The 26,930-nt window shown below is 41.9% G+C and overlaps 2 protein-coding genes across 3 annotated transcripts; one reads left to right on the top strand and one right to left on the bottom strand.

The window, feature by feature from the left end:
- Positions 1 to 944: 944 nt before the first annotated feature.
- LOC138959191 (ankyrin-1-like) lies at positions 945 to 3,751 on the top strand. The gene has a single exon (XM_070330591.1). It carries the CDS (start codon positions 990 to 992, stop codon positions 2,973 to 2,975), a length of 1,986 nt encoding a protein of 661 aa, XP_070186692.1. The 5' UTR covers positions 945 to 989; the 3' UTR covers positions 2,976 to 3,751.
- LOC138959190 (probable ATP-dependent RNA helicase DDX46) lies at positions 3,175 to 26,743 on the bottom strand. Of its 2 annotated transcripts, none has more exons than XM_070330589.1 (22): positions 26,610 to 26,743; positions 24,989 to 25,225; positions 22,824 to 22,941; positions 22,068 to 22,295; positions 21,403 to 21,453; positions 20,819 to 20,920; positions 20,480 to 20,539; positions 19,748 to 19,844; positions 18,949 to 19,069; positions 17,990 to 18,165; positions 17,154 to 17,354; positions 16,499 to 16,581; positions 15,850 to 16,014; positions 14,784 to 15,011; positions 11,556 to 11,659; positions 10,951 to 11,113; positions 10,154 to 10,303; positions 9,248 to 9,532; positions 7,307 to 7,372; positions 6,434 to 6,607; positions 5,116 to 5,307; positions 3,175 to 4,054 (listed from the first exon to the last, which is right to left on the bottom strand). In XM_070330589.1, exons 1-22 carry the CDS (start codon positions 26,624 to 26,626, stop codon positions 4,007 to 4,009), a joined length of 3,066 nt encoding a protein of 1,021 aa, XP_070186690.1. In that variant the 5' UTR covers positions 26,627 to 26,743; the 3' UTR covers positions 3,175 to 4,006. The 2 variants fall into 2 exon arrangements, with proteins under 2 accessions (XP_070186690.1, XP_070186691.1); XM_070330590.1 differs by having other exon boundaries at positions 22,824 to 22,938.
- Positions 26,744 to 26,930: the final 187 nt, after the last annotated feature.

The following is a 26,930-nucleotide window of genomic DNA, read 5'->3' as shown; positions in this document are numbered from 1 at the left end:
GTAATAGGCCATACACTCGTTGTCGATCGTCTCCTTCAAGCTAAACAGATCATGGTTAACGATGCCGACAACGACGGGCAAACAGCTTTGCATCTTGCGATTGAAGGTGGCCACGAAGCTATCGTGAAAAACCTTCTCCAGACAGGAGCATCCGTTTCTCTGCAAGACAGGTCGGGGTGGGCTCCTCTTCACAAGGCTTGTCAGAAAGGACACCAAGCCATTGTCGACCTGCTAATCCAGTTTCATGCACCACTTGAAGAAGCAAATGCTGAAGGCTGGAGTCCACTGCATGTGGCAAGCGTCTACAACCAACCAGATACTGCTGAATGTATCCTGAACAACCAAGTCGACATCAACTTACCTGACAACAAGAAGAGCAAACGCTCGATCGAGTCACTTTCGCAGTTCTGAATATTATATGAGGCATCAGATGGACAGGAAGAAATTGCTATTCACAACACAATGAGTCACGTTCACATAAAATTTGAGCCCGGTCACTTTTATAGTTTCCGAGAAAAGCCCAACGTTAAGTTGTGTGTTGCCGAACAGAAAAGGCTAGTTATCTCCCTTGTTTTTCTGATAACGTTCGTAAAAGGCTACAGATGTAAATACTTTGATGTAAAGAATAATCCTACAAAGTTTCAATCACATCCGATGAAGTTTGTCAAAGATATAAAATGTCTAATTTTTCCTTTGACGCTGACCTGTGACCTTGAAAAAGGTCAAAGGTCAACGAAACCATCGTTAAAGTGTAGAGGTCATTGGAGGTCACGACTAAACAAAATATGAGCCCGATCGCTTTGATAGTTTCCGAGAAAAGTCCAACGTTAAGGTGGTGTCTATGGCCGGCCGGATGGCCGGCCGGACGGCCGGCCAGACGGCCGGCCGGACAGACTAACACTGACCGATTACATAGAGTCACTTTTTCTCAAGTGACTCAAAAATAGTCAGACGGCTCTCCATATGGTGTTAGCAATGGAAGTTCATCCATGGTTCAACTCTTGCTTGACAGAGATGCAAACGTTGAAGCCAAAGATGACAGCATATGGACCCCACTTCACCACGCATGCAGTAAGGGTCATACTGAAATCGCAAAAAGGTTGCTGGCCGCTAAAGCTCACACAGAATTGAAGGACAATCAAGGTTGGACACCTTTGCACCATGCAGCTTTCTCTGGTCATGACGATACCGTGCAGTCTTTGTTGAATGCAGGTGCGGATGGGAGAGCGCAAGATTCTCAAGGCTGGAGTCCTCTTCACCACGGGAGTTTCAAAGATCATTCTCATGTCGTCATCACACTAAAAGCCCAAGGGCTAGACGTCAACGCCAGAGACAACTTGCAATGGACACCCTTTCACCTCGCCTGCCAAGAAGGAAACGTAACAACCGTTAAAGTCCTATTTGACTGTGGAGCAGACATTAACGTCAAAACAAACACAAGCTGGACACCACTGAACTGGGCTACTTCACGTGGCCATACTGCTCTCATCAAGATCTTGGCTAAATATGGCGCAGACATGGATCATCGCGACAATGTGGGTCGTACGCCTCTTCACCATGCATGTCAGAAAGGGCAGTACGATGTTGTAAAGGCCTTGATAGACAATGGGGCGTCCACAGAAACAACAGACAACACCGGCCAAACTCCACTGCAGGAAGCATGTTCGAAAATCGATGTCAAGACTGTCAAGGTACTGATCGAAAATGGAGCCAGCATCGAAGCCCGGGACCAGGAAAAACGAACAGTTCTTTATAATGCTTGTTCAGAAGGAAACTTTGATATGGTGCAGAGTCTTCTTGTTGGAAACAGCGACGTTAATATCACCAATGGAGAAGGTTGGACTCCGCTTCATGTTGCCTGCTTCCGGGGCCTTTCGCATATCATTCCGTTGTTGTTCACCAGAGGCGCAGACATCAACGCCAAGGAGAAAGACAGCTGGACACCTCTTCATCTCGCTTGCCAGGAGGGCCACATTGTGACCGTTCTCACTCTGCTAGACAATAAAGCCGATGTCAACCTCACAACAGAGAAAGACTCAACCCCACTTCACATTGCTTCTTCTCATAACCATGAAGATGTTGTTCTGGCTTTGCTTGCTCACTCTGCCATTACCAATGCTGGAAACACTGACCAAAGGACCCCGTTACACCTCGTGTGCGCTGAAAGCTCCTCGGCCATCAGCATTCTGCATTGTTTGATTGAACATGAGGCCGACCTTGAAGCAACAGACAAAGAGATGATGACACCACTCCACCTGGCATGCCAGGAAGGTCAAGCGAAGAAAGTCGAGTGTCTTTTGAACATTGGAGCTAATGTAGACGCACGAGACGAGAACGGATGGACAGCACTGCACCACGCCTGCTGCAAAGGCCACCAAGACTGTGACGTCGTAGCTCTATTGCTCCAGCATAAGGCATCCATCAATATGGCAGACTTATCAGACAGATCTCCACTGCATGTTGCCTGCCAAGAGAAGGATGAAAAGATGGTGAGATTCTTATTGACAAACGGCGCTGAAATTGAGCAAAAGGACAAGGATGGCCAAACACCTTTCTTTGCCGCTGCGTTGACAAAGAACAACGATATTGGTGACCTCCTGTTGCAGAATGGTGCAAGCGTAAATGCCAGGGATCATGAGGATAAAACCGCCCTGATTGTTGCCGGCATACAGGGTGAAACGGACTCCCTTCGTTACCTACTGGACAAAGGTGCCGAGATCAACGCCGAAGACAAAAATGGCATGACCGCCCTGCACAATGCGTGCTCTACGGGAGATAAGTGTGTTGTTAGCCTACTGGTTGAGCGAGGTAGCGATGTATTGTCTCAGGACCATGACGGTCGAGCACCCTGGAAGGTTGCTGTCGAAGAAGACAATCACGTACTTCTTCCTCTACTTGCTGCACGTAAAGTCACAAGAACAATAAGATCAGGGTTGAATACTGTGGTGGAGAAACTTGGGGACAAGTTTTTCTGATATGTTTCCCTGAACGTAACACTCTGGACCTTTATCCTTAGCGGATTATGACTTTATTCAGTTATTCTGCAGAAAAACAGGAATGCTGGAGATAAAACGGTTTTTCTGCAGCATTTCTGCATAATGTCACCTCCGCCGAAGAAGTCACAGCATTCAAACCACACACCAGACAAACTTCAAAAATACAGAATCAAAGAAGAAAAATTCACACATACATCCTTTATTTTTTCCTTATAAAAGGTGATTCGAAATCTAACTGTAACTTACCAGTACATAAACAATGTACAATAAAACTCTGAACACTGAGGACGAGAGTAATGGAAAGTCTCCATTTAAAATCAGACTCAGCTGTGGTTTCAACAAGTCAGAAACATTTACACCTCAGACATTCATTCATCCATACACATTGCACATACTACTTCATCCATACACATTGTACATACTACTTATAAGTGTTGCAGGGCGTTTGTGCAGGGCAGAATTCAAGATTATCAGAACGACTCTTTCCTTCTGAGCATGCACGGTAGCTTGTCGGCTATTGTCTGTCCCATGTACCTTGTGCGCCTTGTAGGTGTCTCTTCCTCTGAGCATGTACCGGGTAGTCTAGCCCATGTCCCTTGTCTGTCCTGTAGACTGGTTTCACTGGCTTACAGATCTTAGACCTGCTAAAGCGCTTCCATAGAAACAGTAACAAACTTGTGTCCTTTTTCCTTTTTTTTTATGTAAACTGTGTTTCTATCATTTTTTCTCTAATAAACAATCCTAATTAAAATCAAGTTTTCTCTATGCCTATGCATTATTTGCATCTTGCAAACGAGTTCAGAGAATGAGAAACATGTGAACGCTGCCTCTTCTTGCTGTACAGATTTCATTCTCCACACATTCAAACTACAGGTAACAACTAATGCGCACAGAAGCATTCACGCTATAAAGCTCTCTATCCAGAACTTTGTGTTGTCTGTACACCCTACACAGTTTCTCTACAGCTAAACATGCGAGTCCATTCAAGTTGCCTAGTAAGTCTGTGAACACTACAACACCTTGTATCTCCCCTTGTTGATGGGCTGGTATGAGTTTTGCTGAAACAGGAATAAGTCAAAAATGTCAAACATGATCGGAGAAAAAACACACACATACCACACACTCTCTATCAGTGGGTATCATACCTAATACCATCACCACCACACGACTGCCCTTTGGTCAATTTTATATTAGTTCCAAAGTTTGTTTTCTTTCAATAAACAATAAGAGCAGCAAAGATGAGCGTTTTCAAATTCATTTAGTTGATTATAAAAAGATGCCAATGCACACGTCTATGTCTGCTTTGAGAAAATGTATGATACAAACATACATACTTTAATTTGTGGACACAAGGTGCTAGCAATTATGGGACCCATCCATTCATTTTTTCAACAAACAATATTTTGTCTGTACATTAGGAACAACGAAGAATAAGGCACACTACACAACTGTCATTGATAGCAGTACAGTGGAACCCCCCTTTTAAGACCTCAACAAATCTGAGAAAAATGGGTCTTAAAAAGGAGGGAGTCTTAAAATGGGGGTAACTTTACAGAGGTCATGAACAGAAAGTCTGCAAAAACAAGGTCTGAAAAGGGGGGGAGTCTTAAATTGGGGGTTCCACTGTAAAGAGAAAGTGGTGAATTATGTCTGTAGTTGACAGGTGTGATTTAGAATTGTTGGGTTTTGAGGAACAGTGGAGATAAACAGAGCAGGGAATAAATACTTTAGTCACAAATTACACACAACCGGTTATTTTATGCACTGTTCAAAAACCAGAGAGAAAAAACAGGTGTCACCATAAATTACAGTCTGAAAGTTATAGCAAGTACATGCGCAATTGTGCACACACACACACACACACACACACAACAACTTCACACAAATACACTCACACATACACAAACTTCACAGTCACACACACACACAAACTTCACACACACACACACACACACACACACACACACACACACACACACACACACACACACACACACACACACAAGCACACACACAAGCACACACACTCACACAAACTTCACAGTCACACACACACACACACACGATTACCCACACAGTAGTAACACACACACACACAGAAAGCCAAAGACCCACTAACCAGGCGCACAAGCTCCTCCTTGATGAGGCGGGTAATCTCCTTCTTGGCCTTGCTGATGGCCAGTTCGCTGGTGGCCTCGATGGCCAGGTACAGCCTCCGCTCCCCCTCCTTGGGCTCCTTGCCTGGCGGGATGTACGTGCCTCTCACCGTGATGCCCGCCTCGGAATACTCGCAGATCTGGCCTAATGCATCCTGAAGACAGACAGAAGAATCATTCAAATGACAAAGTCCTATCTTGCAATGTTACTTAGTGGATGTTGCTGCAATCTCAACCGGTGCCCCCGGAAGAGAATTTTCAAAACAGAGAAAGCGGCTTGGATCGGTGAACATTACAAATACAAAGAACGACTGCTGCTATCTCAACAGATGCCTCTAGAAGAGAATTTTCAAAACAGAGGAAGCAGCTCGGTTAAGTGAACATTACAAATACAACGAACAACTGCTGCTATCTGAATAGATGCCTCTAGAAGAGAATTTTCAAAACAGAGAAAGCGGATCAGCTACCAGCAGAATTACTTCCTAACAAATGTTAAACTGTATAATTTTAACACTTTTGAGGCAGAAACACAAATGATCAGATCAACAAAGATTACAAAATGAATTCAAGTACCGTTCATTCACTTCTACTTCATCAAGTTTACGGGTAGCTCAGGAGAATAATGATGATAGGGGGCCAGATAGAATTGTACAGTTGGCAATTTTTCTATTAGCAAAACATCCTCGCAAGAAAGATCAAAATGTAGCACATCAGCAATTTTTCTATTAGCAAAACATCCTCGCAAGAAAGATCAAAATGTAGCACATCAGCAATTTTTCTATTAGCAAAACATCCTCGCAAGAAAGATCAAAATGTAGCACATCAGCAATTTTTCTATTAGCAAAACATCCTCGCAAGAAAGATCAAAATGTAGCACATCAGCAATTTTTCTATTAGCAAAACATCCTCGCAAGAAAGATCAAAATGTAGCACATCAGCAATTTTTCTATTAGCAAAACATCCTCGCAAGAAAGATCAAAATGTAGCACATCAGCAATTTTTCTATTAGCAAAACATCCTCGCAAGAAAGATCAAAATGTAGCACATCAGCAGCATTCACAGAGAAAGAGGGACAGTGGAACCCCCCTTTTAAGACCCCCCAGTTTGTAGACTTTCTCCATTTGAAGATCTTGCTTTTTCACATTGTCTGTTCATAACCTGTGTAAATGTACCCCCATTTCAAGACTCCCTCCTTTTTAAGGCCTAACATTTTTTCAGATTTTTGAAGGTCTTAAAAGGGGGACTTCACTGTAATGGTATTCAGTCCTCAATGACACAGACCTTAGAAGTGACCTTCCACCTCGCAGTCTGAGGGAAGTCGTTGATGTCAAGCTCTTCCTCGTAGCGTTTGAACGTCTCCGCTGGAGTCTCTGACTCTTCCATCTCATCGGATGGCGGTCGGTACCCCAGCTTGGCATTGATCTTCTCTGCCTTCTGTTCTGCTATGGTCTTGGACTGGTGAAACAACACAAACAGGATTAGAGCTATGGTCTTGGACTGGTGAAACAACACAAACAGGATTAGAGCTATGGTCTTGGACTGGTGAAACAACACAAACAGGATTAGAGCTATGGTCTTGGACTGGTGAAACAACACAAACAGGATTAGAGCTATGGTCTTGGACTGGTGAAACAACACAAACAGGATTAGAGCTATGGTCTTGGACTGGTGAAACAACACAAACAGGATTAGAGCTATGAACCTTCCTCTGCTGGAGTTGTTACCTTTTTTTGTTGCAAAAATCATGGGAAGGACTTGTTTCAGAACATTCTTATTGTCATGAAGTTTTTTGTATCTCACTTTGCAGATAATAATCAGCTTTAATTCATATTCTGCTTTCCAACATCCCTCAGCAATTTGAAAGTGACATTATTTCTTGAAAAAGGGATTGCTATAAAAGCGCTGTTCATTCATATAACTATGTAAGCAAAACAAAAAACAAACAAAAAAGTTAAAAACAGTATGAAAACACTGTGTGCACGCAGACGCAAGCAAGCACAAACACATCTCCATCTCTCTCTCTCTCTCTCTCTCTCTCTCTCTCTCTCTCTCTCTCTCTCTCTCTCTCTCTCTCTCTCTCTCTCTCTCTCTCTTTCTTCCTTCCTCTTCCTCTCCCTCTCCCTCTCTCTCTCATAGCTCTCTCTCATAGCTTACTGCAACTTGAGGTGCTGCAATGTTTCCTCCCTTCATGATGGAAGCTGCTGCCAGCTGTGTTATGTCCTGGAACACAAAATTACATTTTTTGTCACATACAGTATTCATCTAAGCTGAAAGATCAACCTGCATAGTGTACAACATTTATCACAAGAGGCCAGGCTCACCAGTGCATACAGAAATTAGCAACATCCCACATGTGAGGTTTTCATCCCATCTCCTACCTATTGACCAACTAGAACCAACCTCCCATTCCCCCTTTAGTTCTCAACTTTTTCAAGACCCAGGTTCCTTCCCTCTATTCTCACCTGTGCAAGAAAACCAAATCCCTGTCATCTGCAACAGCATGTTCTGGTGATAACATCTTGTAATTTGGTTTTACCTCTTGTAATTTTGGTAAATTTGTTGTATTTGAGAAATTGTATCAAGAAAATGCAGGTTGCTATCCCCAGGAATAGAATGCAGTAATGGTGTCGTGCTACCCATTGTTTTTCCTTTATGCATGTCTTCATGATTTCCAAGCCATGAGACTTTGACTGTGCACTTAGGATCTTCACCATGCATATGTGTGCACACGGTGGTGTTTGGACAGTGATAAGAGTCTGCACAGAATGTTGGGAAATAAATCCCCTTTTCCGCACTTTCAGCTTAACTTCCGAACTCCCACAAAGCCCATATCACCATCCCAACATGGGTGTTGCCCAGAACCTACTCCCCTCTCTGAGCCTATGCCTCACCGGAGCGTGCTTCCACAAAGCCCATATCACCATCCCCACCTGGCTGTTGCCCAGAACCTACTCCCCTCTCTGAGCCTATGCCTCACCGGAGCGTGCTTCCACAAAGCCCATATCACCATCCCCACCTGGCTATTGCCCAGAACCTACTCCCCTCTCTGAGCCTATGCCTGACCGGAGCCTGCTTCCACAACGCCCATATCACCATCCCCACCGGGGTGTTGCCCAGAACCTACTCCCCTCTCTGAGCCTATGCCTCACCGGAGCCTGCTTCCACAAAGCCCATATCACCATCCCCACCTGGGTGTTGCCCAGAACCTACTCCCCTCTCTGAGCCTATGCCTCACCGGAGCGTGCTTCCACAAAGCCCATATCACCATCCCCACCTGGCTGTTGCCCAGAACCTACTCCCCTCTCTGAGCCTATGCCTCACCGGAGCGTGCTTCCACAAAGCCCATATCACCATCCCAACCTGGCTGTTGCCCAGAACCTACTCCCCTCTCTGAGCCTATGCCTCACCGGAGCCTGCTTCCACAAAGCCCATATCACCATCCCCACCGGGGTGTTGCCCAGAACCTACTCCCCTCTCTGAGCCTATGCCTCACCAGAGCCTTCTTCCACAAAGCCCATATCACCATCCCCACTGGGGTGTTGCCCAGAACCTACTCCCCTCTCTGAGCCTATGCCTCACCGGAGCGTGCTTCCACAAAGCCCATATCACCATCCCCACCTGGCTGTTTCCCAGAACCTACTCCCCTCTCTGAGCCTATGCCTCACCGGAGCGTGCTTCCACAAAGCCCATATCACCATCCCAACCTGGCTGTTGCCCAGAACCTACTCCCCTCTCTGAGCCTATGCCTCACCGGAGCGTGCTTCCACAAAGCCCATATCACCATCCCCACCTGGCTGTTGCCCAGAACCTACTCCCCTCTCTGAGCCTATGCCTCACTGGAGCCTGCTTCCACAAAGCCCATATCACCATCCCCACCTGGCTGTTTCCCAGAACCTACTCCCCTCTCTGAGCCTATGCCTCACCGGAGCGTGCTTCCATAAAGCCCATATCACCATCCCCACCTGGGTGTTGCCCAGAAACCACTCCCCTCTCTGAGCCTATGCCTGACCGGAGCGTGCTTCCACAAAGCCCATATCACCATCCCCACCCTGGTGTTGCCCAGAAACCACTCCCCTCTCTGAGCCTATGCCTCACCGGAGCGTCAGGGCCAAGGTTTCTCTGCATGTTGATCTTCGCGGCCAGCCTCTTAGCCAGCTCCAGCTTTCCTCCCGTCTGCTGCTGAACGACCAGGGGGATGGGGCCAAAGTTGAAGGTGAAGGGCGGTAGGGGGCCCATGAGGCCTTGGTTCATCTGGGGTGGAAGGCCGGGCAAGTTCTGCATGTTGGGCATGTTCATCATTTGGGGCTGTCCCGGCATCGGCTTGGCTACATCTGTCACCCGCTTGCGGCTGGCGAACATGTCCTCGATTTTCTGCTCAATCTGTTGAAACAATGACAAAGCAACAAAAAGTTCAATAACAATTCCTGACCTCCAACATTTAGTTGTTATTTATTTGTTCAGATGGTGTTGGTCTGTTGTGATTTCTTAACCTTTGAGATCATAGATCAAATCACTGCAAACATTCCTTGTCCCACTGTCACTAAAAATGTTGGAATGTTTATAACCCTACAATGACTAAGAAGCAGATACATGCAGTGGATTCTATCAAATCAATTCCCGCCCCCCCCCCCTTTTTTTTCACAGTGACTAAAAAATGTGCTATCTATCTGAAGCTGGGTTTCATCATTTGCATTCTTGAACCACTTATCACTGAATCGTTAATATTTGTGTTAAATGAAAGCATGAAGTCTCCTGTTTCTCTCTCATAATTCTTTACTTCAGTTAACAATTTTTAAAACACACGTTCATTATCCACATTTATGCCTTAACCAAGGTTCAGTTTACTAATATACAATCTGAAAATAATATCCCTTCGGATCCCCCTCGCCTGCTTGCTTTCCGCATTGCCATTTTCAACTATGTCGCATTAGAAGGTGGTGAATTGACCGATAGTCTTTTTTCTCCAAGGATGAACCCTACGTCACAATCTAATTCACTCACATCCATGCCAGCATCTTCATCGTCAGAGTCATGGAGACCCAGCGCTGCTTTCTGAACTTTCCTGCGATCATCAGCCAGTTGTGCCTCCATCTCATCGAATTTGAAACCTTTGCCCTTGAAACCGCTGGCAGACTTGATGCTCCTTCCTTCCTGTTTTGTGCAAAAAAATAAACAGCTGAAATTTCCGTTCACTTCTTCTGCAACAGGTTAGAGAAAATAATTGTGTGTTTCAATGCAAAAATGTGAGTGTCAATAACTCATTTTGTGTGTGTGTGTGTGTGTGTGTGTGTGTGTGTGTGTGTGTGTGTGTGTGTGTGTGTGTGTGTGTGTCTGTGTGCGTGCGTGCGTGTGTGTGTGAGTGCGTGCACACACACACACGTGCGTGCGTGCACACACACACATGCACACACACACATGTGCATGCGTGTGTGTGTGTGCATGTGAGTGTGAGAGTGTGTGTGTGAGTGTGTGTGTGCATATGCATGTGTGCATGCGTGTGTGCGAGCGAATGTGAGTGTGCGTGTGCATGCATGTGTGTGTGTGTGAGCAGAGAGAGGGAATAGAAGAAAAGAAAATTTAAAAAAGTCATCAAACCCAAAAATCAGAAGCTAAGTTTGTTTGTTTGTTTTTGGGGTTTTAATGTCCCTTCAGCAGCAGAAGCTAAGTACATTCACTTCCAAGAAAGTGCTTATTTCTCAGAAAACAAAATACAAAGGTCACATAAAGAATATAAAGCAAACTGTGGTAAAACGTTGAATACACAAAAGAATCCATAGGTAAGATATGTTTCAACTTACAGCCTTTGCTTTCTCTTTATAGTCATTCCACAACTTGGCCAGATCTGGAGGCACAGGCGATTCTGACAGTTCCATTGCTCGGATAATTTCTCCAGTGTAACGCTCCTGCTCAGGAGTGATGAAGGTATAGGCAAAACCTTTGTTCCCTGCCCTGCCTGTTCGCCTGCAAAGATAGATAGATTAGATAGATAGATGAATAAATAAATAAATAAATAAATAAATAAATACATTTTAAAAATTTAAAAATTGACAAAACCCAATTTTGATTATGTAATTCAAAAGCAATGCAAGACGTGATAACAATTTCCATTTGCATTCAATGTACAAGTGTTATCCTTTCAATTACCAAAAGAGCGTAGTCACTGCACCCAGCAGGCAAGAACAACAAAACACCAACAATAATAATGCACATTTAGAGTTGCTATTTTGTCAGAAAAAAAAATCTTTCTGTTTATGGTTTATAATGAAGATTTTTTTAATTTTTTTTCTTTGGAAGGCACTTAGAACTATATTAGGATTTGCGCCATATAAATATACCCTTATTATCATTATGGTGATGCAAGTTCTTCACTCAAGACAAAACTAACTCTGAAGGCAAAACTTACCCGCATCTGTGAACGTAATCTTCATAGTGGTTGGGACAGTCGTAGTTGACGACCAGATTCAGGTGTTTAACGTCCAGACCACGAGCTGCCACTGAAGTGGCCACCTGACAACATATATTTTTGTTACAAAAAAAGCATTTATTCCAGTTCAGGGCAGAATAAAAATGAAGAACAGAGGAGACATATCCAGACCTGGGAACCCCTGCTTTGCACTAGGAGTATTCTCAAGCAAAGTTGGTGTATTTTTAGAACAAGAAGGGCAAAGCCCATACGACTCACATGCTTGACCTTGACATGACCTCGACCTTCAGGGTCAAGGTCAAATAACTAAACCTAGCAATGACATCATACACTAAGAACTGCTTTACACATTTTTCCTACCAAAATACATGTGACCTTGACCCAAGGTCATCCAAGGTCATGCAACACAAAGCTGTTAATTCAAGACATAGGAAGTACAATGGTGCTTATTGGCTCTTTCTACCATGAGATATGGTCACTGAAGCAAGGTAAACCAAACTGGTATCAAAAGATGGGGCTTACTTTGCCCTATATATCATATATAGGTGAGGTATTCAATCTCAAAAACTTCAGAGAAAATGGGAAAAATGTGAAAAATAGCTGTTTTTTAGACAACATTTATGGCCCCTGCGACCTTGACCTTGAAGCAAGGTCAAGATGCTATGTATGTTTTTTGGGGCCTTGTCATCATACACCATCTTGCCAAATTTGGTACTGATAGACTGAATAGTGTCCAAGAAATATCCAACGTTAAAGTTTTCCGGACGGACGGACGGACGGACGACTCGGGTGAGTACATAGACTCACTTTTGCTTCGCATGTGAGTCAAAAATGAGCGTACTCCACACAGCATTTGAACATCCATGATTCAAACATGTTTCACAAGCGTCCGTCGCACCGTTTTTCAAGTTTACCAATACCCTTAAAACAAATGCATCTTTCAATGAACACTGACAAAAACTGTATTCATGTGTCAAAATACTGGATCGGCTTCGGGATGCGCTTGTGAAAAAAAGTAGTGTAGGAATTTTTCTCGTCGTATTTTTTTCCCACTGACCGTACTGCTCCTATTCTAGACAATCATGCGTACAAAATGCGGCAAAATGCAGTCAAAAATCCCATCCCTTTGGAAAACATCTTGCATCGTCCCAGTTCCAAAGAAAACCCCGGTCAAAGTGATGAACGACCTGCGACCTGTAGCATTGACTTCTGCTGTCATGAAGGTTCTTGAGCGACTAGTATTAGTGAAGCTTCAGGTGCTTACCGCGGAGTTTATGGATCCGTGGCAGTTTGCATATAGAAAGGGTAGAAGTGTTGAGGATGCCGTTTTACATGTGTTGCACAGTATCTATTCTCATCTGGATAAACCTGGAGCATGTGTTAGACTGATGTTTTTTGACTTTTCTAGCGCGTTCAATACGATACAGCCTCACCTTCTTGCTGAAAAGCTACTGAAGATGAAAATTAGCGTTCCAACTGTATTGTGGGTCACAGACTATCTGACCAACCGACCCCAGTTTGTTAGGGCTGGTACAGTACCATCTAATGGCCCGAACACAAACACCGGTGCTCCGCAGACCGCGCTATCTAGTGTACTGAATACCAACACAGGAGCTCCGCAGGGAACAGTATTGTCACCTTTTCTGTTCTCCCTGTATACTGCTGACTGCAGGAGTTCTCACGGGTCGTGCTTCATCGACAAATTTGCTGACGATACTGGACTTACAGGACAGATTACTGACGACAATGACACACACTACAGACAAGAAGTTAGCAGCTTTGTGGACTGGTGCGACGAGAATTACCTGGACTTGAACACAGGAAAAACTAAAGAAATGATTTTTGACACTAGAAGAAAAAAGGTAGCACACAAGCCTATCGTGATAGCTGGTGTTGAAGTCGAGCAGGTTGAAAGCTATCGCTACCTAGGTGTAGTGATCGACAACAAGCTGTCTTGGCATGCCAACACTGACCAAATCTTGAAGAAAGCGCACACGCGCATGTACTGTCTTTGGAAGCTTAGATCGTTCTCTGTTCGTAATGACATCCTGCAGATGTTCTATCTGTCCACTGTTGGTAGCGTGTTGACATATGCATGTGTGTGCTGGGGGGGTAACCTTAGTAAACAGGATAGTGACAGGCTAGAAAAGCTAGTCAAGAAGGCTGGATCTGTTGTAGGCAGGAAACAAGAGACCATTGAATCAGTTTGCCAGAGACGACTGACTGACCGACTGACCTCAATTTTGGCTGACGAGACACACCCACTGAAACCTGAATTTGACTCTCGACGCATTGACAGGAGTGGTAGACTGAGGGCTATGGTTGCTAGAACGTCACGTTTCCGCAATTCTTTTGTTCCCAGAGCTATCCATGCTTTCAACCAATCACATGTTAGAGGCCTCTATCATGTTTCTCTGTCATAATTATTACTGTACTCTGTTGCTGGGTTATCTGTAAAGTATGTATTTTTAGTAACTGTATTACCGTAGCCCAAATGTGCGGTGTTCTAGTCGACATGTGGTGCTTTGTAAACCTTGTGTGTGCGTAGATGTGGAGGTGGACTCTTGGACGTCTTTTTGTTATTGGAATTATGGTTTTTGTTAAATTGTATTGCTGTTGCTGTTGTTGTGTGAGTGAGTTGTGAGTTGGCAGAATTGACTTGACGGATGACTGTTTGCGTTAGTGAGACTGTGTTTAGTATGCATTCTTATTCTTTTGATTGGAAATGAGTATTGTTACAACATAATTTCCATATGGATTAATAAATTTGAGTTGAGTTGAGTTGAGTTGAGTCTGCACATCACTGAATGATGTCTTGCTAATCATGTTGAAGTGAACAAAACTACCTCTACTCACGAGTTCTGAAACTGGCATGAAAGGCACACCACCTTTTCTTGCCTAAACCCTTCAAAACATAAGTGATTCTACACTCAACACTTTCTCATTCCAATGCAAAAAATCTGAACTGCTGCAAACCGTACCTTCAGGAGAACGCACGCAAAGGACAAAAGTTACTAAAAATGAGTATACAGTGGAACCCCACTTTTAAGTCCCCCAATTTAAGACCTCCCCCCTTTTAAGACCTTACTTTTTCAGACTTTTTGTTCATAATCTCTAAAGGGCGATTCCACTGTACCATTCTCTCTTTGTCAGGTTGTTTGGTCAGACAAGGTTTTTCGCACACCCACCACAAAACATACAACCCACCATGATTTTAAAGACGCCATTTTTGAAGTCATTGATGGTGGAATCCCTGTCGTACTGGTCAATGCCACCGTGCAGCGCCATGCACGGGTAGGCGTGCTTCATGAGCTGCTTCATCACCTCGTCGGCATTCTCCTGCTTGTCCACAAAGACCAGGGTGCTGCCCTCGTCACTTAAGTTGCCCAGCAACTCCAGTAGCTTGAACAGCTTCTTGTCCTCCTCTATCACGATCTGCACAGACACGTAAATGATAAGTAGACTGCAGTCAAACTCTAGCTCCTCTATCACGATCTGCTCAGACAGGTCAATAATAAGTAGGCTGCAGTCAAACTCTACCTCCTCTATCACGATCTGCACAGACAGGTCAATGATAGGCAGGCTGCAGTCAAACTCTACCTCCTCTATCACGATCTGCACAGACAAGTCAATGATAAGCAGGCTGCAGTCAAACTCTACCTCCTCTATCATGATCTGCACAGACAAGTCAATGATAAGCAGGCTGCAGTCAAACTCTAGACCACACTCCCGGTCACCTTCTTTCACAATCTGGGAATATCCATCAAAAACACCACCGTCCAGGTGCAGTCCAGGGAGGCAAACACACACACATGCAAGACGCTTCAATCAAACTCCAGCTCACACTCTCAGTTCCTTCCTTGCACAACAATACAAAGAAAAACATACACAGGCCAATTTAACTACAGTCGAACTATGCCCCATTCTTTCTCCTTCACCAGTATAATGAGGGAGACATACATACATGTATCAAACTCTCTGTGCTCTTCATATTATAATCAGAGGACATACAAGTACCAAGTTCACCAAAACCAAACCCTAGTTTACATTCTCTGCAAGCTACCATCACCACACTGGACTAAATAAACACAAATAAAGTTCACCACAGCATTAGTCTCTGTCACATTATCCCCCCTGTTAAACATGTTCCAATGACAAACTCACAATAATCTTGATCACCTTGATTTTTTTCTTCCTTTTTTATGGTCAAAATATTTAGACACTAAGTAAGGGCTGCTCATCCGTTCAAATCCAGACAAGAGACTCCACTCACCACATTCTGGGTGACCTCTTTGCACACCACGCTGCGGCCCCCTACTTGCACCTCAATGGGTTTGTTGAGTATGCGACGAGCCAGCGCCTCCATCTGACGGGGAAAGGTTGCAGAGAACATCACTGTCTGACGGTCTGGACGCACATTGTCCATGATCCTCATCACCTTCACACAAAAAGTTGATAAAGGACTTCTTTACATATTGCACTTGGCCTCATACCACACCAAACAAAACTGTCTCTCAGTTAAAAATGGTGACCTAATATAATGTTAAACGAGGCCACCCAGAGTAGGATTTAGAGAATTAGACATTTACAAAAAACAAAGCAAACCAAAAATAAATAAATGAAGAAGGTAGTATGCAGACATATATGACTTGACAAATTAATGCAATCTAATAAAATCCAAACCTTTTGAACTATGGCAATTAGGAAAATTCCATAACAATACCTGACTCCAGAGCAACTCTAAATCACACAGTCACTACACACTGTATGAAAGTGTTTTGAGTGGATGCCTATTTTACTGCCACATATCAGGATGAATAATAATCAGAATTCTCAAACTTGGGTATGCAAAGACATTCCTGACATGAGCACCTCTGCATAATGAAAGCTTATTAGGTAAAGAAGGGTTTTGATTCCCTCACCTGTGGCTCAAAGCCCATGTCAAACATACGATCAGCTTCATCCAGCACAATGTACGTACAGCGACGTAAATTGGTTACACGCCCTGCAAAGACCGGCAAAAGTGTGAAAACATGTTGAAAAAAAATAAACAACAATCATTGCGAGAAAATTGTATCAAGAAAATAAAAAACACAAATGAATTCAGAGGTGAAAAAACAGCTCTTCAACGGTACACCCCTGAAGCAACGGAGTTGAGTCTTACAAAACAATCTGACCAGTAAGCAATGCAGCATGCATCTTTGATAGCACTGTTCTTTGTGTACAAGAATAACAATAGTTTTTGTGCAAGATGGGTGTTTCAAAGCAAAAATAATGGCACTAAGTTTCAAATCTCACACTGTAAATATCTGTGACTTTCTGTCCTCACTAACATCCTGACATTAATAAAACAGTCCTTTCAAATAAAACTGAGTTAACTGGGAGATTATAGGAGCACTGACTGTGCCTCAGAACAGCGAACAAGAAGAAGACTGTGCCTCAGAACTAATACAACTCGTAATGTTTTAGTTTGGTCTGATAAGTAACTCTTAGATGGCAGTCAAAAGCGTAACATAAAATCCACAACATACCGATAAATCCGTTTCTCACCAAACCAATTTATTCGAAATAACTCACCACTGTTGGCAGACAGCATGTCAATCATTCTGCCAGGGGTACATACGATGATCTCACAGCCTCGTTTCAGTTCAGCGATTTGCTCGGAGATGCCAGTGCCCCCGTAAACACAGACCACGTGCATGGCCAGTGGTTTGGTGAACTTGCGGCACTCTGTCGAGATCTGCAAAGCCAGCTCACGTGTAGGCGTCATGATCACAGCTGAAACACGCCATCAGAAAGTATAGGGACAAAACTAACATAATTCATGTACAACACGGAGGGTGGTTATCTTGAAAACCAGCCTGTGTCGTGTGCACTGTAGGAACTGAAACAGTCTTCCCAAACGTTGAGCATGGAGGGAAATGTTTTCACTTTGGAAACGGTTCTCAAATGATATTAAAAATGCAAAGCTAGTACACCGAAAGATCAGATGAGCCATCATGACTGTTGAAGAATACACCCCTAGAAACTTTTAACACCCAGATTCATCAGCCGATTAAGGAATTACAAATAAAATAATGTGTTTGCGAGCAGAACATTCATTTAACTCAAATACAACTCAAATATAATACAAATCAGCTGTGACAAAAAGTGTTGGGAATGTGCATATCTGAATTTTGTCCCCAAAGTCTTTCTTGCTGGTAAAACCAGCTTAGCCTATAGTAATATTTATATATGGCCTCGTTCATTAAATAAAAAAACCGCAGTGAGCAAAGTTACATAATGCTTTGCCTTTTGAATTAAAACTCAAAAGTCCTCATCCACACTTAAAATCCAAATTGTCTACAGTAGGGTTTCAAACCTGTAAACTATTACTTCCAGCTTCCCTTGGTTCGTGCAGGTTTGTGACTCACCCACAGGCCCATCTCCTTCATCGATGGGTGGTTGATCCATAATGTGCCTCAGCATGGGCAGAACAAAGCCCAGGGTTTTACCACTGCCAGTCTTTGCGATCCCGATCAGGTCACGCCCTGACATAATGGCTGGGATAGCCTGGGCCTGGATTGGTGTGGGACGTTCATAGCTGTGCCTGCAAGCAATGGAAGAGAACTTGACTGTCAGGTTTTAGAAACCCTGGTTTGTCTGCTTGCTTTCATTAAGTTACAAGGTGGTGTGTTTCCAGGCATCCTGCTCTTCATTCATGCTATTCACCAAGGGAAACATGAACTTCAACACTGAAAATGGAAACTACAGTAAACAAAAGGTGCATACTCAATTTGATAGACTAACAAAACAAGCACAAACAAGGGGTTTGGGCTGGGCTTGTGGGAATCTTCAAGGGTAAATCTGAATATTCCACCCAATAGTTGATATCTTTCGGAGTTTTAATCATATTGTAATTTTTACTTCATATTTGGACGGGCGCTGTGGCGGGGTGGTAAGACGTCAGCCTCTTAATCGGAAGATCGAGGGTTCGAATCCCGCCTGCGGCCGCCTGGTGGTTTAAGTGTGGAGATTTTTCCGATCTCACAGGTCAACTTATGTGCAGACCTGCTAGTGGCTTATCCCCCTTCGTGTGTACACGCAAGCACAAGACCAAGTGCGCACGGAAAAGATCCTGTAATCCATGTCAGAGTTCGATGGGTTATAGAAACACGAAAATACCCAGCATGCTTCCTCCAAAAGCGGCGTATGGCTGCCTAAATGGCGGGGTAAAAACGGTCATACACGTAAGATTCCACTCGTGCAAAAACACCAGTGTACGTGGGAGTTTCAGCCCACGAACGCAGAAGAAGAAGACTTCATATTTGACTACTCACATTTTGTATTTAATATTATACAAAATTTAAAAGGTTTAGACTACTTCACTTACTTCTTCATAGCATCCAGAATCTTCTTGTTGACACCACACTGCGCCCATGTGCGAATAGGTTTGGGGCAATTCTTACCTCTCACCTTTATCCCCTCCATCTCTGCACGCAACACTTCCGCTTCTGCAAATACAAATCAAAAATAAATATTGATTAATGTCACAAATGTGTGCGCGCGCGCACACACACACACACACACACAGAAAGAAAAAAAGCCTTATCTAATACAAATACAAGTCAAACTATCTGTCAAGAACAAACAGCCATTGTTAAGTTTGCAACAATAAAAAACAACTGGAATTCACAAGAAAGATTAGAAAGTGTGCAGCATCAGCTAGCATTGAGATTAACACAAGGCAGACCCCAAGCAAGAATGATTTGAACACATTTTAAAGTCTCCACTGTAAAACAGAACTGCGCATACAGCTGGCAATGCATTATCTTCTGAATCTTTTACTGGTGTAAAGAAAAATTAAATATCTGACTAATAGCAAAATGATCAAGAACTAACTGCTTCTATCCTGTCTGTACACTCAACAACATACTCTTTTTTTCTCTCCAAATAATCATTACATTTTGGGAAACGTAACTTCCGTTTTTAATTATGTTTTGCTTGAACAGAAACCTGTATGTCCTCCGCTCCTGTTTTATTGTTGGCATTGGTCTTTCTAGCGATACCTCCTTTGCTTCAATTAGCAGTATTAACTACCACTTAAAGTTGAAAGCAAACTATAAACAACAACAAAGTTTGTGTGGGCATTGTTCCCATCCTGAATAAAGGAAATTCAAAAGGAGTCATACCTTCTGCTGTCATATTTGCGATCTCTGGAACTTCAACGTAGAAGTTCTTCCTGTATGGAGCGTAGTAGATTTTGTCATGGTCCACAAGATTCAATTCCTGAAAAGAAAACACACGAAAAAGTGACATTTGAGTTCACAGTACAATATATACATATTAACTAAGTTTACTATGCAATGAGCAGCACAGCAAGCACAATTAATAAAAACAAACACAACAGAGGCCAAACAATGTATATTGAGTTTAAGCATTGCATTTCACTCCACCAGACTGACGGCACAAGCAAATTGTTGACACTTTTTAACAGCTTTACCCCCCACCCTCACCCCTGATAAAGGTATTAGTTTGTTGAACTCTAACTAAATCTAATGTACATGCTTCTACCCGGGGGGAGGGGGAGGGGGTTGGTAGAACACTGGACTTGTGATCCTAGGGTCAAGGGTTCGTATCCATGTTCCACCTCTGTGTCACCGGTGTTGCACGTAAAAGACCTCGGTCGTTCTGCCATAAGTGCAGGTAGCTGATTACACCTAAACACGCACACACCTGGGTAGCGCCACTCTGTTGCTACTAGCTTTCCGCCGGAAGGAAGTGACCCGAATTTCCCAGCAATAGGACAATAAAGTTATGAAAATGAAAAATCATTCCATGTTTTTTCACGCCTCTCTTTAAAGAGTTACAAATGAAACTGTGACCAAAAAGGGAACTCCTCCATGCTACAATGGTTAACATACCTTCTTTTTCTTTGCCATCATGAGCATGTCCAAGTCTTCTTCCTCTTCCTCAGAAGAATACTGATGACAAAAGAAAAGACAGCAAGCAATAAATTACAAACACTATCAATATACCAAAACACAACTTCAATCTATTCCTGTCAAAATGCATTCAGGCAAATCAACAAAAGAGACGACCACGCAAAATAACAACAACAACAAATTGTTGCACAAAGTCACAATCATGTTAGAAAGTATGTCAGCAGTTATCATCCTAACTGCTTCATTAAAACAATAGCCCCCCCAAATAAAACAAAATGCAATAAAGATAAAAACATGACTTAATAAAAGACAACTCACTTCCATTGCATCAGCATTGCTTTCCATCAACTCTCCCTTAGTCTTGCTGGGGTCCACCTTTTTCTTGACAATCGCTGTCACAAACTGAACCTTGTCTATCGCCTGTCAAATAACCAAAAATCTTTTATTATAGTACTATAAGTAACATTCTGGAAACTGTTTTTGTTCAATAAAAATATTCAATTTTGAACTCGCGATTAGATAAAGCAAAATGTCTTTCAAACAATATACACTTTAACGTACTGTGAGCATTTGTAGTGTGCACTCCTTAGTCTTTTAAACTTGCAGGACAAACAGTTTGTGTCTGTAATTACTCTTATCCTGATGAGTAAAATAAGATGATAGACAACAGCATTCAAGTTTTATTTGTATCTGTACTCCCAATGATGCTTTACTAAATAGTAGCACCAGCTTGTTTAAACTTTGAAGAATGGCGCTCATAGTGCTCCTCGCAATGTGTTCGTTATTTCATATGAACTCATAGATTTCTTGGCTACAGAAACGATGAAAATGACAAGAACAAAAAAATGTGGCTTGATAAAACTGATTCACATTAAATGTGATATTAGCACAGATGAACTCACATCAGCATCTTGCTTATCGGGTCCCACTGGTTTTACTTCTTCATTCACACTCTGAAATATAAAAACACAGCAAATAATTAGTGACAACAGTGAACTGAGGCAAGAATCGGCGATCCATGCACTGAAATGTTCAAACATCAATACTGAACTTACCTTCAGAACTGATGTAAATCATCACAGTATACCTTAGTTGTTGATGCAAAAAAACGTACCTTCAGCACCTAAAAGCGGCCACTTAACCTGCTGATATTGTTCAGTATTACAAAACCATATCAACATACTTCATGCTACTAGAATTAGTGCCCTTGCCTGAGGTACACAATCTCACTCGCATCAAATTTCTCATCAGCGCAATTACTTTATTGACGTAATTCAGTACAGTGCCCCCGCCCCCCCCTTTCAACCTCTAAAACCGGAGAGAAAATCATGTCTTGAAAAGGAGGGAGTCTAAAAATAGAGGTACATTTACAGAGGCTGCAAGAAAAAATTTAAAAATCAAGGTCTTAAAAAGAAGGAAGTCATAAATTCGAGGGCTTAAAAAGGGGTGGGGGGGGGGGGGGGGGGGGCAGGTGGTTTCATTGTAGTCTTCTCATTTCATTCACAGAGTTTTAAACCACACTGACTTTATGAGAGATCACGATGACAAAAGGAGACCCCATCCTCACCTGCATGTAAGCATCCAGAGGGTCCACTTCCTCGTCAGGGTCACCCCCGTTGTTCTTGGCCTCCTCTTCCTCATCATCATCATCCTCATCCTCCAGCGTCCACTGTTTGGTCGGCATGGCAATGTTGATGGGCACCAGTTCTTGCTGCTTTTTACGCTCCTGCCGCCACTTTTCTATCCTCTCCCGACGCTTCTGCATCTCCTCTTCCAAATGTTTCTGCTCTTCTTCCTGCCAAGGTCAAAGACTATTCATAAAAGTTGTGATTTGAATTAAAAAAAAGAGTAAATAATCACATAACAGTTCCATCCACAGATTAATTTTATCAAAGTAATTGTTGTTATATGCCGTGAGTCCAACAATAAACCTGATATTTATTAAACGCACTGGCATGTGCTGAAAGTCCACGGAGCAAAACCTGTAGTAACAAGTTTATTATAACAGTAAAACTTGCTTCAGAATAAGTCAACACAATTCCCATGAATGACACATTCATTTTAGGCAAAGTTGCAACATTTAATTGTAAGCTGCTCATACAAGTCACAATAATAAATGCACTCGCGTAAATCAAAAAGTTGGCCCTACATATGTTTAAAGTCTCAAACAAACTGAAAACAAATGAGGTTAAGCTTTCTGATTAGAGCTAACAATAAAAACAAAACAAGAGTATTCATGAATGCTAACTGCTATCACCCGAAACCCCAGATCAACAGCACTGTAGGACTCTCTTTCTCCCACTCTCATTATCAGTGTACATACCTTGCTGATTGGCTCATCTTTAACAGTGATGGCTCCTTCTCTGTGCGCTATTTTGCGCTCAGGGGTGTGCGACTTTCTGCTTCTGTGAGCGTGACTATGAGAATGACTGTCTTTGCTGCTGCAACACAGAATATTACTATTAGAATTATCATTTCACAATGAAACACAGATTATTTTAAAGATATAAATAGAGAGCTTGATCAGTTTATAAAATTGCTGTAAATAATACACATAATAAACCAAAATGATAATAATTTGCATTATTTCGGAATGAGATACTTTACCAAAACAATAATGACTCCGGAAAGTTTCATTTCATTTTGAAATGGGTTTTTTGTCATAGATACTGTAACAATGTTTGTGTAAAATATAAATCATGCACAATACATTTTCACATTCTCAAACTACACAAGCTAGGAATCCAAAATGCATGATTCTGATACTAAAACGGTTTGTCATAACGTCCTGGGTGTAAAAAATAAACAAAGAGTGCACACTGATTAATTCGAAGATCAATAGAGAAGATACACTAAGATTTAGACATCTTCATGCTCATGAACTTTTGATAAACATTCCGACAACCTTCTTCAATGACAAATTCTCTCTCTCTCTCTGTCTCTCTCTCTCTATATATATATATATATATATATTATATATATATATTATATATTTCTTGGTTAAAACTTGTCTAAATTTCTAAATTCTTTCTTAATAAATATCAATTCCACACTTTGGCCTTAAATCAAAGTGTTTCCCTTCACAGATATCCCCTTGGGGTTGTCAGATGAGGGTAGTCTCCCATGCCAACAGAAGCTACCATTCAGAGAGTGGTTTGCTTCTTAGTACCACTTGACCACTGATGAGACACAATAGTGTCGAAACACGTGTCTGGTCTAGGTACAAAAACAATGGTCCTCCTCAGGACTAGGTTTCCTTGTGATACGTCCCCCACAAAGGGACTTTGCATTGTAAATCTCGGTCACCCTTGAGGAGGGTCTGATGCTCCCAATAGGCTGTCTGTGAAGGGATACTTTTTATATTTAGTCAAGTTTTGACTAAATATTTTAACGTAGAGGGGGGAATCGAGACGAGGGTCGTGGTGTATGTGTGTGTGTCTGTGTGTGTGTGTAGAGCGATTCAGACTAAACTACTGGACCGATCTTTATGAAATTTGACATGAGAGTTCCTGGGTATGAAATCCCCGAACGTTTTTTTCATTTTTTTGATAAATGTCTTTGATGACGTCATATCCGGCTTTTCGTGAAAGTTGAGGCGGCACTGTCACGCCCTCATTTGTCAACCAAATTGGTTGAAATTTTGGTCAAGTAATCTTCGACGAAGCCCGGACTTCGGTATTGCATTTCAGCTTGGTGGCTTAAAAATTAATTAATGACTTTGGTCATTAAAAATCTGAAAATTGTAAAAAAAAATAAAAATTTATAAAACGATCCAAATTTACGTTTATCTTATTCTCCATCATTTGCTGATTCCAAAAACATATAAATATGTTATATTCGGATTAAAAACAAGCTCTGAAAATTAAATATATAAAAATTATTATCAAAATTATTTTTTCGAAATCAATTTAAAAACACTTTCATCTTATTCCTTGTCGGTTCCTGATTCCAAAAACATATAGATATGATATGTTTGGATTAAAAACACGCTCAGAAAGTTAAAACAAAGAGAGGTACAGAAAAGCGTGCTATCCTTCTTAGCGCAACTACTACCCCGCTCTTCTTGTCACTTTCACTGCCTTTGCCATGAGCGGTGGACTGACGATGCTACGAGTATACGGTCTTGCTGAAAAATGGCATTGCGTTCAGTTTCATTCTGTGAGTTCGACAGCTACTTGACTAAATATTGTATTTTCGCCTTACGCGACTTTTTTCTATTTCTCTGCTAAGAGATTTTAACAAATCTCGGAAGAAAGTCTCTGCTGACTTTCAATTGTTTCTTTCACAATTTCTGATGTTTTATAATGTGGTCACCGTGAAAGTTGCATCGCCTTTAAGTTCCAAAAGCACACTGTGTATGTCAAAATTGTCTTACATATTCAACTTTTTCAATTTGTCTTTAAGTTTTACTATTAATTATACTTTATAATGACTCTTTCCTGTTCCCAAGTTTTAAAGTAATACATTAAGCATCAATTCAAGACTCACCTTTTAGAATGATCTTTGTCTCTGTCTGTAGATCTTGAGCGTCTGCGTTTTGACTTGTCTTTGGATTCTTTGTCCTTTCTGTCACGAGACCTGCTCCGCTTTTTGTCTCTGGATCGCGAACGTCGTGATCTGTCTCTTGACCTTGACCTGCGATTCCGCTCTGTACTCCTTGATCTGCTTCGTCTCTTCTTTAAGTTCTTGCTGCGTTCCCGCGAGGAGCTGCGCTTTCTGTATGACCTGTAATAAGATTAAATGTTAGCTTTTTTTCCATTTCTAATACTAGAGTTTCTAGTGTAATTGCAGGTGTCATGATCTCAAGTTTCTCCCCGACCTGCCTTTTTTTACCGGCCTTGTTGATCTCGCATAAAGTGATAAACTCCAAACTGACTAAACCCCCTCCCTTACAAATTACTGATGATACTTTACACACATGTATGGGGTCTAAACTCTTCTTCTTCTCCTTCGTTCATGGGCTTAGACTCCCACGTACACTCGTGTTTTTGCATGAGTGGAATTTTACGTGTATGACCGTTTTTACCCCGCCATTTAGGCAGCCATACGCCGGGGTCTAAACTCTAATTGAGTAATGCATTCAGAAAAAATTGCATTTTAATTTAAGTTTTAACTTAAAAAATTTGCTTCATCCCAAAATTATCACTTTTCATTCAAGGGACCTAACCACTTGGTGCACGTTTTTGAAAAAAAAAAGAATTTTGGGGTAAAATCTATTGAATTTCAGTGGCATTTTCACCATGAATTCCTTTACTTACAAGTTACAAGAAACTGACAAGCTTTTCTCCCTCAAATAAATATGTACATGTTTAATTTGATTGGAAGCATCATATATCAAAATTCAAATGAGAAAGGCTGGCCCTGGGAAAAACTTGAGATGGTTATACTCAGGATGAGGAACTCTTGTTTTCAACAAGTATTACCCTCGCCATTCATTACATTAAAGACCACAGACGTTTGATGAACTTACTGTCTTGTGTGTGTATCTATTTTAAAATGAAAATCTAGTTCAAAAAGTAGTAGCACTAGCAGTACTAGTAGCAATGTACTGTGTCTGTGTAGGCGTACATTAAATGATAATTAAACGCTGTCAAAAAAAAGTCTAACCGAAGCCACTACGTTAAACTCTTAAACTAAAGACCACAGATTTTAGATGAACTTACTCAAGGTACTGTCTTGTGTGTGTGTGTGTGTGGTTTTTTTTTAATAACACTGTAGTACTACCAGGAGTTAAGTAGATTTAATTATTTCTGACAGTGACAACCTTTCAACTTCAAGTTCAAACTTTAAATTGAGTGTGCTGAGATGTATTGTACATGATTAAACAGACCAACAAGCAACCATTACAGTCAACTAAAAAAAGAAACAATCTTGTGTACTGATCGCAGACAAATGTACGTACATTTCTAATTCAGTAGCATTCCTTCGAAGAATCGTTCATCATTTACTTGTTTGACTTAGTTGTGCCAACAACAGTGACACTGACTTGACATGTATGCATGCAAAACAACAATCAGAACAGCTACAAACAGGAACATATTTTTTCTAATTTGTTTCATATAATTCTCTGTTCGCTATAAAAACTGGTGGTTAGTCACTACAGCTTTACCTGCTCAATCGAGGCATGTCAGCGGTACAAATTCAACGTTGTGGGTTCTGATGATCGCAGGCCGGACTCCGATTTTTGACTTCGTTTACGTCCCTTGGACCGGAACTTCCGCTGCTGCCGTGCGTGCAAATGTCGCTATCACATTATCAGTGTTGTACCAATACCTTCATATCCAAATATCAACATAAAAACTTGAAGAATGTTGTGATTTGCTTTATGTATATGACTGAATAACATATCGAAGGCAACATAGGGCATTGCAAATATGTCGTAAAGTCTTTCGTCAAATTATCGTGCCAAAAGACTACCGACCATCAAATC

This window comes from Littorina saxatilis, linkage group LG2 (genome assembly GCF_037325665.1).
Source record: "Littorina saxatilis isolate snail1 linkage group LG2, US_GU_Lsax_2.0, whole genome shotgun sequence".
NCBI lineage: Eukaryota > Metazoa > Mollusca > Gastropoda > Littorinimorpha > Littorinidae > Littorina > Littorina saxatilis.
Note: the sequence above shows the minus strand (reverse complement) of the source record. Positions and strands in the feature narration are given on the sequence as shown.

Coding starts and splice junctions, on each gene's coding strand:
- LOC138959191 (XM_070330591.1), top strand. CDS start 990: ATGGTTCAACTCTTGCTTGACAGAGATGCAAACGTTGAAGCCAAAGAT.
- LOC138959190 (XM_070330589.1), bottom strand. Junction 18,166..18,948: donor ATTCTGGATGCTATGAAGAA/GTAAGTGAAGTA, acceptor CATTGCTTGCAG/GCACAGCTATGAACGTCCCA. Junction 16,582..17,153: donor CATGCTGTCTGCCAACAGTG/GTGAGTTATTTC, acceptor CGGTCTTTGCAG/GGCGTGTAACCAATTTACGT.